Below are 19,761 nucleotides of genomic sequence, written 5' to 3' on the forward strand. Positions count from 1 at the left end.
TTTTAAATTTGTTATTATTTCGTACAATGGCGTTTCTCTGCAGGCTGTGTAAATTTGATTGTACTGTTAGTGGAGTGTCAACATTGTGTAATGCAGGCTTCATTTGTTTTGGACGTATGTCCTGTAAAGTCGTGGTAATTATTTTCTTAAGTTTCAAGTCACTCATATCAATTTTGTCATAAAATTTTGGCGACCGTTATCTTGACGGTCAAATTGTCGGACAATTTGCTGCTGCATTTTTAAAAAACGTCTGTAGGAACTTGTAGCAGAAGCTAGAATTGCTTAATAGATAAACGATTTTCTAAATGATCCAGTTATGTCAAGCTATAGTTTGGACTCAATCGTCCAGAGGAAACCATATTTATTTCGTTAATGCGCCCCGGATATCGTTAATTAGCAATGTAAGGCGCATAACTTTTCTGACTACGATCTCATGACTAATTTCTTTACATTCCTTGAATGACGAAGAATCATTTCATTCTATCTATTTACCCGTCCATATCAGCGATAGTTTTGTTCCTTTTCCTCCCATTCAATGGTTCTTGCTACAAATTTTGTATATCAATTTTTCAAGTCGCGGCATCCATACTGGGTTATTAAAACCTGGTCAGTCAGTCTTGTTCTTATTGTTTATATTAACGTATTGGTCAAATCAATTAAAATTTGTAATGGTTAATTTAAGTAGGGCTTTTCTATTTTGCTGTGTAGGATTATTAAATCCCGGAAATCGTTTTTTCGAACGTTTCATAATTTAGATCTATTTTCCGGCTGTTGTTCTGTCTTGATTGGAGACTTCCGTTTGTCGTTTAGTTGTAGATTTGCATGCGAGTTATGTTCTAATTTTCAATTTGTATGTAAACAACAATTCTTAGACGCTGCAAACTGTATAAGGATCTCGGAACAAAATCACATAACGTTACCCTTGTGAAATTCCTACTGTTGTCTCGACATAAACTGCGTGTTTTATATTCAATTTAAATTATATAAGGCGGATCAATTTCAATAAGAGAGCAAATATTGCATCGTTAGTTGAACCTAATTGAAGTGAGGTGACGAGTCATTAATTTTGAGATTCTCGAAGTAGTCAATTATATTTTAAAAGTCCGGTATCTTTGTGCCAAAAACACTACCAATATATTTAACATGTACTTAACGGTTAGAATGAATATTGATGATTTTAATTTATTAATAAATTTGTTCATAGTGTGGCTGTGATAAACTATACGTGAGCTGTGGATGATTGCATCTGTTACAGGTGTTGTGCGGTGTCTACAAAGTTATTTAAAAGTATTTTGCTATAGGTAGCTATATAGTATAATATACCTACCTATCGCTGGTAGCGATATGTAACTATGATTTGTGCTAGGACTTTTGTAAGGTTGAGAAGCGCATATAAGGTTGAGAAGCTCGTGCAACTCATTCGCTGGTATTGCACTTTGCTCTACTAGTGAATTTTATTTAATACAGGCCTGAAAGGCCTGTATTTTTAAGCTTCAAATTTCGTGTTTGCTATCAGTGTCTCCAGCTTTACATGAATATGTTCTAATTCGTTTTTCAGATCTTCTGTTTTATTTGGTGAATTATCCTAACAGCATTGAAACTATGGCTGTTCTAGCGTTATTGCTTACTATATTTTAATTCTTTTGGTGGAATTTTTTTTGTCTTTGTTGTGCCCAATTTCTAACTATTGTTACAATATGCAAATTTTGGCGCCAATATCTGCCAACCTATTTCCGTTGTTTTCTGTTGACGTGCGTGTCTTGCCTGACGAGTTCACATGCTCAACAATACTCAATATGCGACCTTCTCAAGTTGGAATTTGTTCGCAATAAATTCCTACTATAGTTATTTGCCAAGGAAGTTGATTGGCTGTGTATACTTCCAAATAGTAATCAGATTAATTTAACTACTTCCGGATGTTAACCTCTATTATTTATTATCATTATTTTGTATGTGGAATGTTTCTATTAGGTACTTTCAGGATGTATGTATTGAGTTGCAGACGAATTGCAGTAAGCGACAAGCTAGATCGAACCAAACTTTGGCCAATACTTAATTTTAAAATCATTTGTTCATTTATTATTGGTATACAATATAATGTCATGTTTGTAAACTCCATTGCTCCAACGAAATCAAGGGTTGTGCTCGAGTGATGCTAGGTGTCAGAGAGTTGACAATTTGAAACGCTTGACGGAGAGCTGCCCTGCGCATTGTCTTCATGGCCCGTATTATGTATTACCAGACATGTCAGAGTAGGCTATGCTTGCATGCGGAATATATTTGGGCGACTCGCTTGGCTGCGTCGTAAAAATAATGTATGGCGTTACTTGCGTAATGACTTGATTTGAACAATGGTGAGACTTCGTCATCTTAGAGCTTCTGTCTTGGAATCAAACTGTTGAATTTTAGGAGTTCATTCTTGTGTACTCAGTATAAACACTGTTGAGGTGCTGCCAGTTTGTGTTCACTTTTAGTTGAATACTGTAGGTGTAAGCTATGACAAGAGAACATTTATTACAACGTTTAAAAGCTTTGTATGGTTTTCTCAAATCTCTATTGAATGTTGTATATAAGGAGGAATTTATCTGTATGGGAAGTATGACTTCCCCATCGACTACGATTTTATACAATTTTTATAATATGATTGACATTATTAGAGTTTATGTATGATATTAATGAAAGATTTGATAGAGGTAAGCGTTAGTTATGAGAATTTTTTTATATAACGTTCATAGAGCGAATTCTCGACAGTACATACAGTACAAAGCTATGCAGGGACCTGTAATTACCTCATTTATCGATTGATGCAGGACGCTTGTAACTTTGTATTATGTACTAAATGTCGTATTTTTGCTACTAAATGCTGACTATCGTAATTGGAATCAAATTGCATGTTATCGAGTCTCTGTTTATAGAACCGTCATTGAAGAATGAATCCTCAATATTAAGTTCTTTCGAGCCAATTAATGATTTGTGTACCCGTGAAAACCTTAATTTCCATTCTTTATTAAAATTATCAAACGAGTTTGTGTCGTAATCCTTCCGAATTCATACAGTTGATAATCGATAGATTGATGAACCAATTCGTCCATAATCGTCCCCCACAAAATCTCCACTATTCAATTGTATAACCTTTTAATCGTCTTCTGACTCGTCTTTATGCTCGTCAGAAGTCGTGTAATTTCCTTATCACGGGGCATGTCTCCTGACCGAATAACAGCTCGTGCTATCTAAATGCGGGTTGCGGTGGTTAAGTAATGTTAAACATGTAAGAATAAGAGTACGTAGGTATGCTGAAAATAAATGACCACAATGCTTGAAACGTAGATAACGCGTTCGTTTCGAATGTAGTTCCAGTACATTTTGGGTTTCTGTCCACAAATTGCACGTGGGGTCTGTTGGTAACACGTGAAAGTTTGAGATCCTGTTGCTTGGCAAAGCTGTAAAATATGGCTTATCTCTAGTCTTCAGGGTCAAGGATGACACTTGACGCGGTTACGTTTATGCTGTTAGAAAATATTTTCTACTCTTAATTATCGTATGTTCATGCTTTTACACAAGACGTAAACTTGATACGTATAGTTAAGCCATAAACTCAGGACGTAGTTGAAGGCATTTATCTTCACGCTGCCATAAAAACAGGTCGCGTCATTGAACTGAAAGATCAGATAAAGAGCCCCAAAAAGACGAACGAACTGAAATATTAGACTGTTACATAACGTATGGATTTAAGAACTTATATGATTAATCTCCATAAATCGCAAGTTCATCAAGAATTTAAAAGCCAAGAAAGCATCAAGAGAAGTCATCACATCTTCATTGAAAAATGAAGCTATTATGGCCAGCTCAGTTTAAAAATTGTATTGAATTACAAGTACGGTCATCCGTGAAAATTTAAATATACAGGAAAAATATCAAGACCTACCATTACCAAAGACAAAGTAACAAGAAAACGTCTAACCAAAAAAAGCGAAACGAAACATGGAAACCATCGATTAAAATTGCAAGAAGATAGGTGTACGCGCTGTGAAGACAGGGTATCGGTTTAAAAATATGCAGCGATCCTTATGTCAGAGTCTCCATAGATGGAACCGAATATCTTACAATTTTTCTCTCTGATCAAGCCTTCGTCCCACAGACAGTTCGTCCGTTCCAATAGCCCCGAGGCAACGTTACGTAACTTGAGCGCATTAAGTTAACACTTTCTTTGAACCTTCTGCAGCCCGAATTTTGTCGTCGTAGCCGTTACACGTACACGTACGTTTAATTGAAATGACAATATAAAATTCTCTCGGCACAAATGACTCTACTAGGTACCCTGATTATATTTTAATGAAATTATTCCATTGATCACATTTTGTTACGTAATATTGCTTCCTGCATAGATTGTGTAATCCGGTATGGTGTTAAAAGGTTCTTTTATTTGTTGTTTGATGTTTAAATAATTCCTACGACCGTATTTAACATATGCGGACGCTAACTTCCTCATCCAACTGTGGCGCATACATTTTGAGGAGAGTCGTCATGCGACGCTGCAGTAGCGGTTTCTTGTCCATTAGATGCATTCTTCAAAATTTATAATTGTAGGCAATCAGCCCACTAACCGAAACAAATCCATTGAAAAATGAACAGCTATGTATCTCGGGATAAGCAATTTACAATTCATCTCGAATTAGAAATAAAAGAGCGCATTCAGAAAAGGCAATTAGTCTTTTTCTTCAACTATCATATTAGGAATTAAAAGAATTAAGGATTCAAAATAAACGGAATAACAAACAACATTGCAATGAATGAAATGTCTGAAACATAATCATTTAATCAAAGTAAAGACGATCTAAATTTGTATTATTATTAAGTCACAATGAAAAATATTTGTACTCAGTCAATTGACACCTTTGAACAATAAAACGTGATAACTTCTCTCGAAACAGTTTATATAATACGAAGCACGCCAGCCCAGACGCCTGTGTTCGGTTAGGTTGTTTGACAACAGGTTAAGTTTGACTGCGCGCAAGGAGCACGCATTGAAAACGAATGCTTCTGATGAAATAGATTCGTTCGGCATCAGCGTCATGGCATGTCCTTTCATGGCTGCACAGCAACCGTGAGTTTTCTGTGTGATAGTTGTTTATTATAATATGGTAAATTCATTACGATGTATGAAACGATAAAAACTACCACCAAATATCGTTGGCGTTAAAAAGCAAATTTCTATGAAAACGTCACTCGGAGTGAGTTTGTCCTTGAATCTTGGTTTTTAATCTCATTCCTAGTGCTCCGGTGGTTCAAATTCTATCTTGACAATAGATTTCTCTGCGTTCGACGCGGGAACTCTTTTTCGCCATCATTGGTAACTTGCAGCGTACCCAAGATATCAGTTCTCGGCCGGATCCTCTTTCTATTATAAATTGTCGATGTATTGCACAAAAGTGATTCACATAGTTTGTATCCGCATATGTTAGCTGACGACACCCAAATTTATGGCTACTGTGCGCCGGCTGACGCTGCAGCATTGCAGGACCAGATGTCTGTCTGCATGGATGCCGTCTCAGACTGGATACATTCTAACAGGCTCCAGCTCAATGCATCAAAAACAGACTATTTGGTTTACGACTGCTCGGCGCCATCATCAGCTTCCGGCCAACCCTGTTCGCGTGGGCAACGAGTTCGTCATTCCTGCGTCTTCGGTTCGCAACCTTGTCATTCTGCTGGACTCTGAACTTTCTATGAACAGTCACTGGCTGAACTTTCTATGAACAGTCACATTGCCGAAGCCACCACAGCTTGTTTTGGCGCTCTGCGATGAATAATATATGGGCTCGACAACTTACTATGAATAATATGGGCTCAGAAAAATATTGGCTCGACAACTTACTGAGTCTGCAGAAACCTGTTACTGAGAAGCTAGGTAACCTGTGCCTCGGTGAGCACCTGTTCATTACGGTGCATAAAGGTAATTAATTTGCATGCTGCGTCGACGATTGAGAGAGAATAAATTTTGTAATTTGATGGCTATATATATTATAGCAATTTGACCGCTTCAGCCGCGGTCTCTCGAGACCTGCCTTCGAGACCCTCGTGGTGGCGCTCGTTCTGATCCGATCGGATTGTTGTAATGCCACACTGTATGGACTTCCGACCACGGCACTTGATAAACTGCAATCCGTAATGAACGCTGCTGCGCGACTCTTGTGCAATAAACGAAAATTCAACCACGTGGCGCCGATATTGCCCGATATTCACTGGCTTCGCATGCAGTAGCGCACGCAATTCACGATCGCTGTTCTAACGTTCCGATGCCTTCACGGTCTAGCGCCTCCTTATCTCACGGAATGTTTGCAGCGCGTGTCGGATCTTCCTTCTAGAAGACGATTACGTTCATCAACAGCGGACCTCGTCGTTTCTCCTACACGTCTATCGCGACTAGACGAAGCTATGCAGGAGCATATGTTCAGTCTTAAAATGCCTAGCAAATTACGGACCGCCCATATGCAATAAGTCCAGCAGATATCTCAATTAATCGTCAGTTATGGAAAGATCGGGTTACAAAGGCCGGATCCCTTGTGAATCAAGTCACGAAAAATTCAAGAATCGGCAGCACCATGGGCCTGTTTCTTCAGTGCCGACACTTCTATTCAATTCTACCGTCGGCGACAGAGCGTTCCCGGTCGGCGCCGCCAGTACCTGAAACAGTCTGCCGGCTTCCGTAACTTCAGCTCCTTCGTTGCAGGTGTTTCGTCAACGCCTGAAGACGGAACTATTTCGTAAAGCCTATGAATCAAGTGCTTAGCCATTTTTATTCGTTCTCATCATTTCTCGTGCCTATTTATTTTTCTCTTGCTTTTGAATTTTTTTTTAAGCATGCCCTCGAAGTTCGTTTGCACCAGAAGTACGATAACGGCTTCGTAGAATAATAATAATAATAACAATAATACTCTCCCGTACTACGCTAGTATTATTTATTTAGTTTGTTCAATGTCCAGTTCCCATTTATTGTTTTAGTTTTGACCTTAAATTTTGTAATCATTATTGAATAATTGAAAAAAAAAACATTGTTCAACGAAACGCAACATTGAACTGAACGATGAACGCTGTGATGCTGAAAGTACTATTTTGCCTTTTGACTTTAATGAAATACTTTCCATAATTGATCTCTGATTTTGCGAGCCTTTTGGAATTTTCATATACAACATAGTTATTTTGCTTCATTGATCTCATCAACAGCGATAACAACTGTGACAACGATCTACAAGGGAACCAGGAAATGCACTACCGAACCTATCTCGGGCTCGACAACTTACTGAGTCTCAATAAGCCTGTTACTGAGAAGCTAGGTAACCTGTGCCACGATGAGCACCTGTTCATTACGGTGCATCAAGGTAATTAATTTGCATGATGTCTTGACGATTGAGAGAGAGAATAAATTTTGCAATTTGATAGCTATTTATATCGAAATTTATCAGTTGTTAGTATAGTGTTTCGAATGGAACGGTGGTATTTAAACTTTCGAGCATTTTGATTATAGATGGAGTGCCATGATTGCTCAGATGTATTAATTCTTGCCGTGCTGCCTGAGGTTCCTAGTAACGTAGGAAATTTCACTACCATGAAAATTTTCTGCTTGCATGGTTGATTGACGCCATAAACTACTTGAAATTTCTTTAGAACGGCAAGGTTTTACCTGAGGGATGCCATGCATATGTCCGTATTTCTGCGTATTGGCGTTTGTATGTGCATTGTGCAGTGTTCGAGCTGTGGTTCAAGCAGATACTGAAGGAGCTGGGAAGCGTGATGGAGCTGCTGAAGGATCATCTTTCCCTACCTTTGGCTGTCAGGAGGCTAGAGAGAGCAACTCAGATACTCGAGGTGGGAGCAACGTTCAGTGGTTATCGCATTTTTCAATTGATTTCTTCATGAATACGAGTATTTTGAGTCACAACGAGTATTGTGTATTACGAGTATTATATAATGCTATGATTTTCACTTTAAATTTTTATCATAAATCCCACGGAAAACTAGAATTTATAGCTATTGCAGTATATATCATACAGGAAAAATATAATTTAGCCTACGTCAATTGAGAAACGAGTTGTTCACGAGTCATTAGAGGAAATAGACTGCTTGAACTTAATTTTTTCCTGCGACAAAATGTGTCTCCTTTTATGGCGATGAATTATTATCAATTATTATGGACGTATAAGAGGTTTATAGTATCGACATGTGTTAAATGAAAACGCTACCGAAAAATGAATGTAAGTTCTATGTAATAATCAAAGCTTCTACTAGGCTTTTTAAATTCTTTAAAAAGGAATTCTAATTTCCGAAGTAAATTGTTGATTACTGATAACATTAATTTCGTTGCGCTGTGTCGTTCAGCACACGACGACGCAGTTCCCGCTGCTGGAGTCCATGACGCCTCTGGACTTCAAGGAGTTCCGTGACCATCTCGCCCCTGCCAGCGGCTTCCAGTCACACCAGTTCCGCTACATCGAGAACATCGTTGGCGTCAGGCCTGTTAGTGGCGTATTTGTGTTAGTTATTAGTTAGAAATAACTAGAATGTTACTGCCAGCGGCTTCCAGTCACACCAGTTCCGCTACATCGAGAACATCGTTGGCGTCAGGCCTGTTAGTGGCGTATTTGTGTTAGTTATTAATTAGAAATAACTAGAATGTTACTGCCAGCGGCTTCCAGTCGCACCAGTTCCGCTGCACCGAGAACATCGTTGGCGTCAGGCCTGTTAGTGGCGTATTTGTGTTAGTTATTAGTTCGAAATAACTAGAATGTTACTGCCAGCGGCTTTCAGTCACACCAGTTCCGTTACATCGAGAACATCGTTGGCGTCAGGCCTGTTAGTAGCGTATTTGTGTTAGTTATTAGTTAGAAATAACTAGAATGTTGCGGCTTCCAGTCACACCAATTCCGCTACATCGAGAACATCGTTGGCGTCAGGCCTGTTAGTGGCGTATTTGCGTTAGGTATTAGTTAGAAATAACTAGAATGTTGCGGCTTCCAGTCACACCAGTTCCGCTACATCGAGAACATCGTTGGCGTCAGGCCTGTTAGTGGCATAAGTGTTCGTTATTAATGAGAAATCACTAGCATCGTAACTATTGTTGATAATAAGATTTTTTATGTTAGATAGCCTGTGGGCACTGTGAGTATTTCAACTCAGCGTGTAAGGTATGCCGTTTTTCCAAGGTTTTACCGTAAGTTTTTTATAAGCCCCTCTTCGCGTAAAATGAAATATTTCCAACCCAGTTTCTTTCCGAGGCTCCGAGTCTCTCAGAGAAAATGATAAAATTTGGTGGTATTTATAACGCCAGGTTTCACACAAACAAGTACAATGAAATCGAGTTTTATTGCTCATTTAGCACCAATGAAGTGTTTAATGCTAATAACTTCACCGAAAATCTTGTTTGTTCTGTGTTTTTTTTTAACGAATACCTCACTCAAAATCCGTTAGAAAAATGTAAACAATCATCTAGCAACGATAATTGATACGAATACAACATACTGGTACCGTTCACTTTCCTTGCAGAAAGACCGCATCCCGTTTAACAGGACGGACTACCGCTTTTATTTACGCGGCAATGACGACATTTTAGAAAAGTTAGACTCCACCGAATCGGAGCCTACCTTGCTGCTGGCCGTCAACAGCTGGCTTGAGGAAATCTACGACCGCGATAACAGTGGCGAGAGATTCTGGCTCACGTACCAGCAAGCACTGAAAAACTTCATCGATAACAAGCCGGGCGAGGTGAGAACTATCAATGAAGAGCCTGAATTTAAAAACAACAATGTAAGATTTTAAGTTAATGATTTGAGAATTTATAGATGACGAATAACATTCTAGGTACTTGCTAGCTCGGTAGTGATCTATTTATTAAAAAATATAGACTTGCACCCAACATTCGCAAGCATGTCCCCTTACCACACTAAAGAACGCTGCATACCTACACCATGCAGGCTCAAAAGGCTGCCGCTGCCGGCCAGTTCGAATCCCTCCTTCAGGAGACCGCCTACGCAGAGTGTCTGGAGCGTGGGGAGCGGCGGCTCTCGTACAAGGCATTCAAGGTGAGCTATCCTGAATATTTTTTGCATAATTTGAATGCAGTAGTTATTCAATTCAACGCCAGTTTTGAAAAGATCTGCTCAAAAAGACAGATTTTAGATCACCTAACACAAGACACGAAAATGACAAGAATCGGCGACAGGTCAAACTTGGCCTATTCTTCAGCGTAGGCACTTATATACACTACTAATTTCTACGATATATTTGAACGAAAATGATCAAAATATAATTTGTACGAAATTATCGTAAAACGATATTGCTAAGACTAATGCTTGGATTTTTTTTACCAAGCTGTGATTCGGTACACAAATCCTGTTGAATGGATCCAACAAGATGTTTATCAACTCTCACTATACTGATGACATTATGCAGGGCGCGTTGCTGGTGACGATGCTATGTGATGAGGCTGATTACTGTGAACCTTACCGCTTCGTGAAGCTCCTCGTCAAGTTCGACATTACCCTCACCAAGTGGCGATGTAAGAAATCTGTGACGACCGTGATGATTTTGAACATAAACTTTGACGTAATTTTATTTCTTTGTAAACTAAACACTTGAATCTCTATCAATCAGACTTATTCATGTGTATAAATATTACGTGCCATTTATATGTTATTTTACTAGTACTAAATATTCACTTTATTTCATTATTTTGTAACTAATACTATTGTATGATTGTTATTAGTCCAGCATCTAATGATGGTGCAGCAGCAGATTGGCCCCACCGCGAAAGGTTTGGGAGGCGGGGCAGTGGTGCCATACCTAAAAGCTACGCTCTCGTGAGTGATCTTCTTGCATCAGTTGGAGTCCAATTTATTTCTGTAGTATGCTAGTGTATGCGTTTTAATACATAGTTTCACTTTCTGTGCCGTTGCACATGGTTTTGATGGTCAATTTTATCGTTGAAATTGCAGGATCGTGATTCATGCAATAACTAACTTGCTTGGAATGCTCAATTCCTTGTTGCTCGATGCCTGCCTATTCCCACGCTCGAAGGTTAATTAGATTATACATTCCGTAATAATTCAGTACAATTTAAAATAAGATGTTTTACATTTCATGGCAATTTGATTTTTTCCTACACAGAAAACGGCAGGTTCTTATCACACTTTTGCCTCATAATATTCACGTATTCCAATACAGAACAGAATTTAGCCGGTGCATTTGCTCATTAAAGAATTGTACACGTCAATTTCAGTTAATATTATTTCATAAAAATTTCTTGATTTAGTAGTGTGGTCAATGAATTTGTCATCATCGAGCAAACTGCATATTTCGAGTGCTATCGAACTATTGGATATTCCGGCTTGAATAAGATCAGACACTTATTCTTTGCAGGGACTCGTATAAGGCGTTCCTCGACTTGTCACGCGTGACGTCACTGCTCTTGCCTCGCTCTCTGCTGAAGGAGGCTGCGACCCTCGTACAAGAGCAGTCGGTCCTCGAGGTGGTAGAAGGTAGCCGCGAGATAACTGCGGAGGATCACAACAATTGACGAAAACCCATTCATGACAGAATATACAAGCGCTGAAAGTAATGCGGACTTCATCTACTTGGTTCTAGTTTATATAACAATAAATTTCTTTCATTCCATTTTCTATATTAATATTATAATTGATGATGATTTTGGAAAATAAACAGTTTTTGAGCAAATCGCAAGATGTTACTGTCTTCACAATAACAGCCCAGTGGTTAAAGTTCAGAGTATCGAGATTGACGCAGAGAGGTGCGGGTTCGATCCCAGCTCTGTGCGCCAGTTTCTGGTCAGAATCGGCTTAAGCACAGCAGAACTTGAAGCAGTGAGTTGCGAGTTAAAGACCGCAAAATGCTGTGAATGTTCTGCGATGTTCAGAATCGGCGACAGGCCTACGGCCTAATAAACTTTTAAAGCGCTATCATTATTATTAATTTGTACTTAATTTGTTGTTGAATTCAATATGATTTCTAATGAATAATTCATTCTTTAGCCGAGGATCTGGAATTCAGATGAAATTAAGTCGAAAAATCAAGGCACGATGATAATAGTGTTAAAAGAAACTAAAACTCAACAATATGACCTGAACGCAATTGATGCGAAAGAGTACTGATTTATTTTCGCCAAAAATGGAAGAAAACGTGTCAGAGAATAAACGAATTTCAGCGAAGTCAGTAAAAGAGTGTGCAAATAGAATGAATCAAGCCTTTAGTGAAAGTGTTACACAGCCCAGGCCGGACATGTGCTTAAGGCTGCGAGAAAACTAAGTGAATTCCCAGAGTTTAAATCAGTCTTTGTTAAGAAGAATGCTACCCCTTTAGAGAGAGCACATTTTCGCAAGAAATTACAGGAGAGACTCAGGCGGAAAAACACGGAGACTCAGGTCAACCACTCTCACGATGTCAAGATAACACCGGCCACACACGGTCAGTCAGCGGAGCTGGTAGACAAGTAAGAAGTCATGTCCATAAATTCAGGCCTATAAATAATGTAAGAAGTAAACGCATGCATCAAAGTGAAAGTGCACAAAAAGATTTAAAATGTTTTTACACAAATTCAGATTCTGTTTTGAACAAAAAAAGTGAGCTGTTAACTGTGATCGAAAACGAGTGCATTGAAATTATTTGTATTACAGAAACACCTAAAAATCACGGGGGAAAATTGTACCTGTTGAATTTCAGTTGCCAGGTTTTGATTGTTTTCATAACTTAAATGAAGAGCAGTGCAGTAGAGGTGTAGCTCTGTGGGTTAGAACCTCTTATGGGGCCCAGCAAATCAAATTATCTGCAGAGCATCAATCAGCTTGAGAATCAGTGTGGTGCGAACTTTCTCTCAAAGGCAAAGATAACCTCCTCATAGGCGTCGTGTATAGATCACCAAACAGTTCCTCTGATAACGATAAAGTACTAAACAGTCTTTTACCGAACATGGCTTTCCGTAGGTCACACACCTTGATCGTTGGTGATTTTAATCATCCAGAGCTAGACTGGACAGATGGATCCTCTCCAAGGGATGAGAATCACCCAGCATCCTTGTTCATGGAGTCTGTGAGAGACTCCTTCCTAGTCCAGCACGTTAATAAACCAACCCATTATAGAAGTAAACAGTCTCCCAATATTCTAGACCTGGTGTTTACTAGTGATGATTCAATGTTAGATGAGCTTCGTCACGAGGCTCCATTGGGCAAAAGCCATCACCAATCATTGTTTTTCAGTCTAAAGTGCTGTACAGAGAAGACGGCTCGAAAGCGTGAGCGTTTGAATTTTGTGAAAGGCGACTATAATAAACTCCGTGAAGCAGTGAATGCATTGAATATTTCGAACTGTCTTAAGGACATGAATGTGACTGAGTCATGGTCATTTCTCAAGGACACGGATATGTCTGCAGTTGATGCGTGTGTACCTAAAATTAAGCTTGGTGGAGCCAAAAAAACACAGTGGATGAACAGTACAGTTCTGGCTAAGCTGAAAACAAAGAAGGAAGCCTACCAACGTTATTTACAGACTCGTAGCGATGCTGACTATAACCTATATGTAAGAGCTCGAAATCAAGCTAAAGAAAGCTGCCGCACCGCAGTAAAAACCCTCGAAAAAATATTGCTAAAAATGCAAAAAAGAACCCGAATGCCTTCTTTTTGTACGCTAGCTCGAAGTGCAAGATGAAGGACGGTATTTCTGATTTGAAAGTAGATCAACAAAAGATATCCTCTGATGAGGGCAAGGCCAACGTTCTAAATCAGTTTTTCTGTAGCGTATTCACTGAAGAGGACTTGAACAGTATTCCAGCTATTGAGGATCGCGCCCAGTTGGCTCTAAAACTAAATTAACAAGTTTTGAAATACAAGAAGAAGGGGTTCTCAAGCGCCTTATCGCTATAAATCCAAACAAGTCATGTGGACCAGACTGCTTCCACCCCATATTACTCAAAGAGTTAGCAACTGTCCTAGCCGGCCCTTTGACGTCATTTTTTCGAAAAACTTTGAACGAAGGGATCTTGCCGGCTAACTGGAAAGAAGCTCAAGTGACACCATTATTCAAACAAGGTGACAAAAGCTGCCCGGGCAACTATCGCCCTGTCAGTTCGACAAGTGTCGTTTGCAATAAAATGGATCTGTTGTGAGGGATCGATTGATAGATTATTTGACTGCTAATAATCTCCTATCAGACTGTCAACATGGCTTTATTGCCGGGAGATCCTGCACCACTAACCTCTTGTCTACTCTGAACGAATGGACCCGCCTGCTGGACGAAAGGGAGCCAGTAGATGCAGTGTACCTCGATTTTGCCAAGGCATTTGACAGTGTCCCACATGAGCGGCTGTTGCGGAAATTGCAGTCTTTGGGAATTGAATGTTGCTGTCGTGCGCCCGAACCTAGAGTTTGGAAACGTCGTGTGGTCACCGAAACTTGAAAAGGACAAAAATTTAATAGAGAGTGTTCAAAGACGTGCAACAAGGATAATTCCGGGCTTGAAAGGCAAGTCCTATGAGGAAAGATTAAAGATTATGAAGCTTCCAAGCCTCAGTTATCGACGTCTGCGTGGGGAACTCAATGAAGCATACAAGTATACTCATGGCTTATACAAGGTCCCAGAAGGATTACTAGAATTTGAAACAAGAACCAACACCAGGGGCCACGGCTATAAACTAAAAAAACTGCGTTGTAACACATCCACGCGACAACATTTCTTCTCGCTTCGAGTCACAGACATGTGGAACAGCCTCCCTGATAGCATCGTTGACGCTCCGAATATGAACGCCATCAAGAACAGACTAGACGAAGCCATGCAGAAGCATATGTTCAGTCTTAAAATGCCTAGCAAATTACGGACCAGGCAATAAGTCCAGACGAAGCTATGCAGGAGCATATGTTCAGTCTTAAAATGCCTAGCAAATTACGGACTAGCAGCAATAAGTCCAGCAGCTAACTCAATCAATCGTCAGTTATGGAAAGATCGGGTTCCAAAGGCTGGATCCCTTGTGAATCAAGTCACGAAAAAATTCAAGAATCGGCAACAGGCCATGGGCCTATTTCTTCAGTGCCGACACTTCTGTTCTATTCTATTCTATTCTAATTGAAAGAAAACGTGAGAAAGGGAATCTTCAAAAAAGGCGTTTCACTAATATTTATATTATTTTCTGCTGAGGCTGTTACTAGCTGATATGTTTATTAACCGCCTGTATTATGGTCCATTCCTTCAGAATCTGCGGGATTTATCGTCCTATAAATCGGGTCGATACAAACATAAAAATTATTTGCCCCTTCAGGTTGGTGATGTTGCTGTTAAGCAAGCGTTGACAAAACCTTTTTCATATCTTGTAGGGGTGGTAACTAGTGTTGAAATGAATGATATTAACGGAGTTGTTGCTGCAGAGCTGCGAAAGCCAATGGCGAGACCATTAGACGTCATACGACCGACCTAATTATGCTCGAGAAGGGCAACCCTTCTTGTATACAAACCTCGTCTGTTGCTGAGCAAGCCGCCCAGCCAATGCAGCGACCGGAACGTCGAGCTGCTAAGCACGCTACTGCTGCTTTCAAGGATTTAGCTAAAAGCCTAAAAGGCATTTATCATAAGAATTTTCCAGTAAGCTGGTTGTAAATTTGACCATGCCTGCTGTAATAGTGTAAGCCCGTAAGGCGTTTCCAGCGTTTCTTAAGCGTTTTCCAGCAAGCTGGCTCTTCTGTTTGACCATGCTTGCCGTTACAGGTAAAGGCTTTAGTTCTAAGGTATTCACGTTGTCTTGAAAGCAGTCAGTTCTTCAACTCCCTAGCTTAGTAAAATTTAACCACTATTACCTAGTGATATGATTAAGCATCGTAATTTAGAACCTTTTAGAATTTAGACTTTCATTCAAAAGCTTCTAATGGCGGGGCCCAATGCACAATTTTACATTGTGACGAGTACAAAATTTTCATAGTCAATTCAGTAAAGATCTCTTGTGGCCAATTATTTTCCCGTCTTCTTTAAATTTCCGTCTTGAGAAGAAAACTGCAAGGCCTGCTCGGTTCCCTTTAGTCTTCCTACAGCGGACTATCTACTGACCTGGCCCAGAGCACACCTTACGCTACCGCTCTACTCCACCTGCCACACGCGCTTACCTGAGACGGTTGACGGTCGCGGAGCATTATATGCGGAGACTGTCCCGGAGTCTACTACTGGAGGCCTTCATTGTACTTCAAATCCTACGAACTATTCGAGGTACGGGAAAGGGTTGGCCAATTGATTGCTGGCCTTCAGCCAATATTATTTTGGGGACTCTAAGGAACCTGATTCAGTAATCTCTTATCTACACTTATTGGCCTCGCCATCCAGTAGTGTAATGAATATAATTGCTCAAATAATAATTTATGCATTATGTTCCTTTAAATCTATCAAGTGTCTGTTTCTGTAATTTACAGGGAACCTGTGAGGGGGCGATGAGATGGGTCGACGGTTGGCTGAGCTCTGTGACGTGGTGTATTTATTTGCCATTCTCTCTCCGATTAATAAATATTGTTAGCCATTCTACTTTGCTTGCCCCACTTCATTCCTGGAAACGGCTAAAAATTCACTGACAGTTTAGAGGTTAAGAGATAGATTCCTTGCGGCATTCCAGAGTTCATTTAGATTCCATATGGCTTTACGACCCATTATACCTACTGGTATAGCTAGCGCGAAACAGCAACCTTTTCAATTTCAATTTGATATAAGATATAAATGGGCAGCTGTCGGTGCCTGCAGTTGTAGGTACGCAGTTGTCAGTACTCTGTTGTCAGCAGCTGACAGTGATGGGTAGGTACTAGCAAGATATTTCTCAGCGTGAATGTACAAGAATTTGTTCGAGAATAAGATAATGCATAAGGCTTACAGAAGTCTCACCTTAGCTGCCCTGGTCACGCTATAGGTACAATTCACGAAAAAACATAATAGTTATGTTTATGGAAAAAAATATGGAAAAATACTATACAATTTAAACCTCACAAAAAATAAATGGTTCGCAAATTGTCAACTTGAAGATTGAATTTCCATCACATGTAAATGTAATTACACTGTGGTTGGAGGAAGCTGGCACGCTTGGCTGCATCTCGCTCTTAATATTCTTGATAACTTCGAATAAGAGAAGGTTCGATCACCAAATATGGTTCAGAATATTATTTGCTACATTTCCTCTAAGCATATAATAATATAATTGGGTTAAATATCATTGAAGATAAATTAAAGAACTTAGATGCAACATAGGTCGGTGACAAAGAAAAAAAACATTCGAGAAAGCACACAAAAAATCGAGCACTAATAGAAACGTTTTTACAATCATACCTAAACTATGCTAATATATCAACACCGAGCTAAACAAAAAATTGAAGAAGATAATACATAAAACTTGATGACTGTTTGAAATATAAAAATCTTTCCATAAACTTGTATGACATAATTCCTATGTGCCGTACTTTTAACAGTAAACTTGGCCATGACTAACATCATAGTCTGGGGTGAAATCCACGTATACAAGGAACCTTGTCACCTCGTACCCACAAAAATAAACAACTTACACGACATGAAATTCGTGTTATGAAACCAATTCTGGTAGCTCAACACAAGCGTAAATTGACGCAAGAAGTGAAGGCCATCTGAAGAAAAATTAAACTTAAACAAATCATTATGGAATTTTCAAAAAATCAAAAATTATAAATCAACATTATTGTTTACGAGTATGAACAATTTCGGAGCTCCTGGCTCGACATAATCACCATGTTTTTATCAATAAAATGAGCACTAGCATTTTAGTTCAATACTAAAATACAATCATTTGATATGAATACAATACCTGACTCGGCAAATAAATTAATCATGGATGGAAAATGGTGACATTAACACAAGAACCCAAGCGGTTAATTCAAGACAATCATTCAAACCGTGTACAATGCACATCTGAAGGTACTATCACACGCACCACACGTTGAAAATCTGAAGACACAGACGTAATTTCGTCAAACTTGATGTTAAATCGATCTATTATCAATTAAATGCCAATTAAGCAAGGGCATGGTAGAACGGATGATTCGGAATTGCATCCTATTCGCTTGCTTTTGTAGGTCACGATTGACAACAAGTTCCACCATCAATGACGGGTTTCGATGATAGGATTTAAATGACTGATTAAATGAAAAGTTTATGAAACTGGCGTTTGGTGAGACGGCGCCGGCAAGTAGGACATTGCTGGGTGCGGCGCACGGCCGCGTCCAGACACACCTCACAGAAGAGGTGACCACACACGGTCGACACGAGGTGCCCACGACGTTCCTTAATGTCCATCAAAATATCGGAGCATATTGGACATGATATCTCGGAGTCATTCCCTGTAGACGACGAAGCTTTGGACTTCGCAGGAGCAGGAGGAGCGGCAGAGGTTGGCTTGTCACTGCGGGAGCTTCGCTCAGTATCGTCTATGCGTTCATATCTATCAACATAGTCAGCACTGCGTCTTTTGCACCGCAAGTAGTTCTGATAATACCGAGCTGAAGTCTCTTCTGCTGTATCTCTTGACGAGCCTGCCAAACTGAAGGTGGGTTTCCTGGTAAAAATCACGTCATTCATGGTGTTCACTGCAGCACATGAAGAAGAGTGATACAGACTAGGAAGATCATCACAAGAATCGTCTATATTTTTGAGAGCAAAGTCAACATCAAAAGTCCCTCCATTGAGTGCCACAAGATTCTTTATCCTCTCAGAGAGAATGGCTTTTTTATCCATCCAACGTCTACGGTCAGCTTCCCTCTTGTAGTGCTCAATGCTGTCATCGCTGTCAATGTCGGTGAACTGCTCACGTAACTTACGGTCATAGTCAGCAATGCGTTTTTTGCACCACAAGTAGTTCTGATAACACCGAGCTGAAGTCTCTTCTGCTGTATCTCTTGACGAGCCTGCCAAACTGAAGGTGGGTTTCCTGGTAAAAATTAAGGTCTTGCCATCAGACTTTGATGGCAAGGTCACAGAGTACTCATCCCACGGCTTACATAATCTTTTCTTGCGCAAAGGAAATGCATGAGGATCAGTCTTGGATACCTTTTCTGGCTTCAGTACAGGTGATGTATTATTAACTTGATCATCAGATGCCTTGGAAGTTTGACTTTCCTTTTGATCATATTGTGATGGAGATTGCATGCAATATACATCTGGAAGTTCCTCCAGGTTTTCAATCATTGGAGCTTCACAGGCAAGTTCAGTTCTTTTCAATTTTTTGAAACAGTTACCAGCATCAATATCAGGTAGTTCATCTGCTGTACAATCATCATCCGAATTATTATTAGTCATTCTTTCCTCATTCTTTGGCTTTTTCAACATATTAGTGTAGCCCTATTGTTGTAGCGCGAGTAGCAGCAAAACCGAAGAGCACAGCAGCCAATTCGCGGCGTCGCTTTACATGGGGTAGCAAGGTATCGTGGATACGCACACCACTCAAAAGTTATTACAGCAAAAAATGTTTTATTCAAGATTCAATGCAACAAAATAAATGAAAAGCCGAAACCATAGATTGAAATAATCCAGTCAGTCTTGCTTTGTAATGTTGATACAGAAATAAAATGCATTGTGGAAAATGTTGAGTCCATAGCAGCGTAAAACTAAACAGCTCTGATCTGACTCACAAAATTCACGTGAAAACTAATGTTGAAGCTTTGATATTTTTGTCGTGTCAATAATTTGAATCCCATAAACAACATAGCTCAAATGAAT

General features: G+C 39.6%; 2 protein-coding genes across 2 annotated transcripts; one reads left to right on the forward strand and one right to left on the reverse strand.

The window, feature by feature from the left end:
- The first annotated feature begins 4,976 nt into the window (after positions 1 to 4,976).
- Positions 4,977 to 11,798, forward strand: LOC108681410 (tryptophan 2,3-dioxygenase). The gene is made up of 9 exons (XM_018170433.2): positions 4,977 to 5,104; positions 7,225 to 7,379; positions 7,745 to 7,866; positions 8,377 to 8,514; positions 9,541 to 9,759; positions 9,969 to 10,076; positions 10,447 to 10,552; positions 10,760 to 10,853; positions 11,413 to 11,798. Exons 1-9 carry the CDS (start codon positions 5,073 to 5,075, stop codon positions 11,567 to 11,569), a joined length of 1,131 nt encoding a protein of 376 aa, XP_018025922.1. The 5' UTR covers positions 4,977 to 5,072; the 3' UTR covers positions 11,570 to 11,798.
- A 5,212-nt stretch (positions 11,799 to 17,010) lies between these two features.
- LOC108681412 lies at positions 17,011 to 19,412 on the reverse strand. Its single transcript, XM_047879763.1, has 2 exons — positions 18,974 to 19,412; positions 17,011 to 18,601 (listed from the first exon to the last, which is right to left on the reverse strand). Exons 1-2 carry the CDS (start codon positions 19,369 to 19,371, stop codon positions 18,187 to 18,189), a joined length of 813 nt encoding a protein of 270 aa, XP_047735719.1. The 5' UTR covers positions 19,372 to 19,412; the 3' UTR covers positions 17,011 to 18,186.
- Between the last annotated feature and the right edge of the window lie 349 nt (positions 19,413 to 19,761).

This window comes from Hyalella azteca, unplaced genomic scaffold (genome assembly GCF_000764305.2).
Source record: "Hyalella azteca isolate HAZT.00-mixed unplaced genomic scaffold, Hazt_2.0.2 contig3778, whole genome shotgun sequence".
Lineage (NCBI taxonomy): Eukaryota > Metazoa > Arthropoda > Malacostraca > Amphipoda > Hyalellidae > Hyalella > Hyalella azteca.

Bases quoted from the DNA above. Each gene is read 5' to 3' on its own strand.
- LOC108681410 (XM_018170433.2), top strand. From the start codon at position 5,073: ATGGCATGTCCTTTCATGGCTGCACAGCAACC. The intron at 7,380-7,744 runs GTAATTAATTTG...TGCATTGTGCAG, and splicing joins GTTCATTACGGTGCATCAAG to TGTTCGAGCTGTGGTTCAAG. The intron at 9,760-9,968 runs GTGAGAACTATC...TACACCATGCAG, and splicing joins TCGATAACAAGCCGGGCGAG to GCTCAAAAGGCTGCCGCTGC.
- LOC108681412 (XM_047879763.1), bottom strand. From the start codon at position 19,371: ATGTTGAAAAAGCCAAAGAATGAGGAAAGAATGACTAATAATAATTCG. The intron at 18,602-18,973 runs GAAACCCACCTT...GATTTTTACCAG, and splicing joins AAGACCTTAATTTTTACCAG to GAAACCCACCTTCAGTTTGG.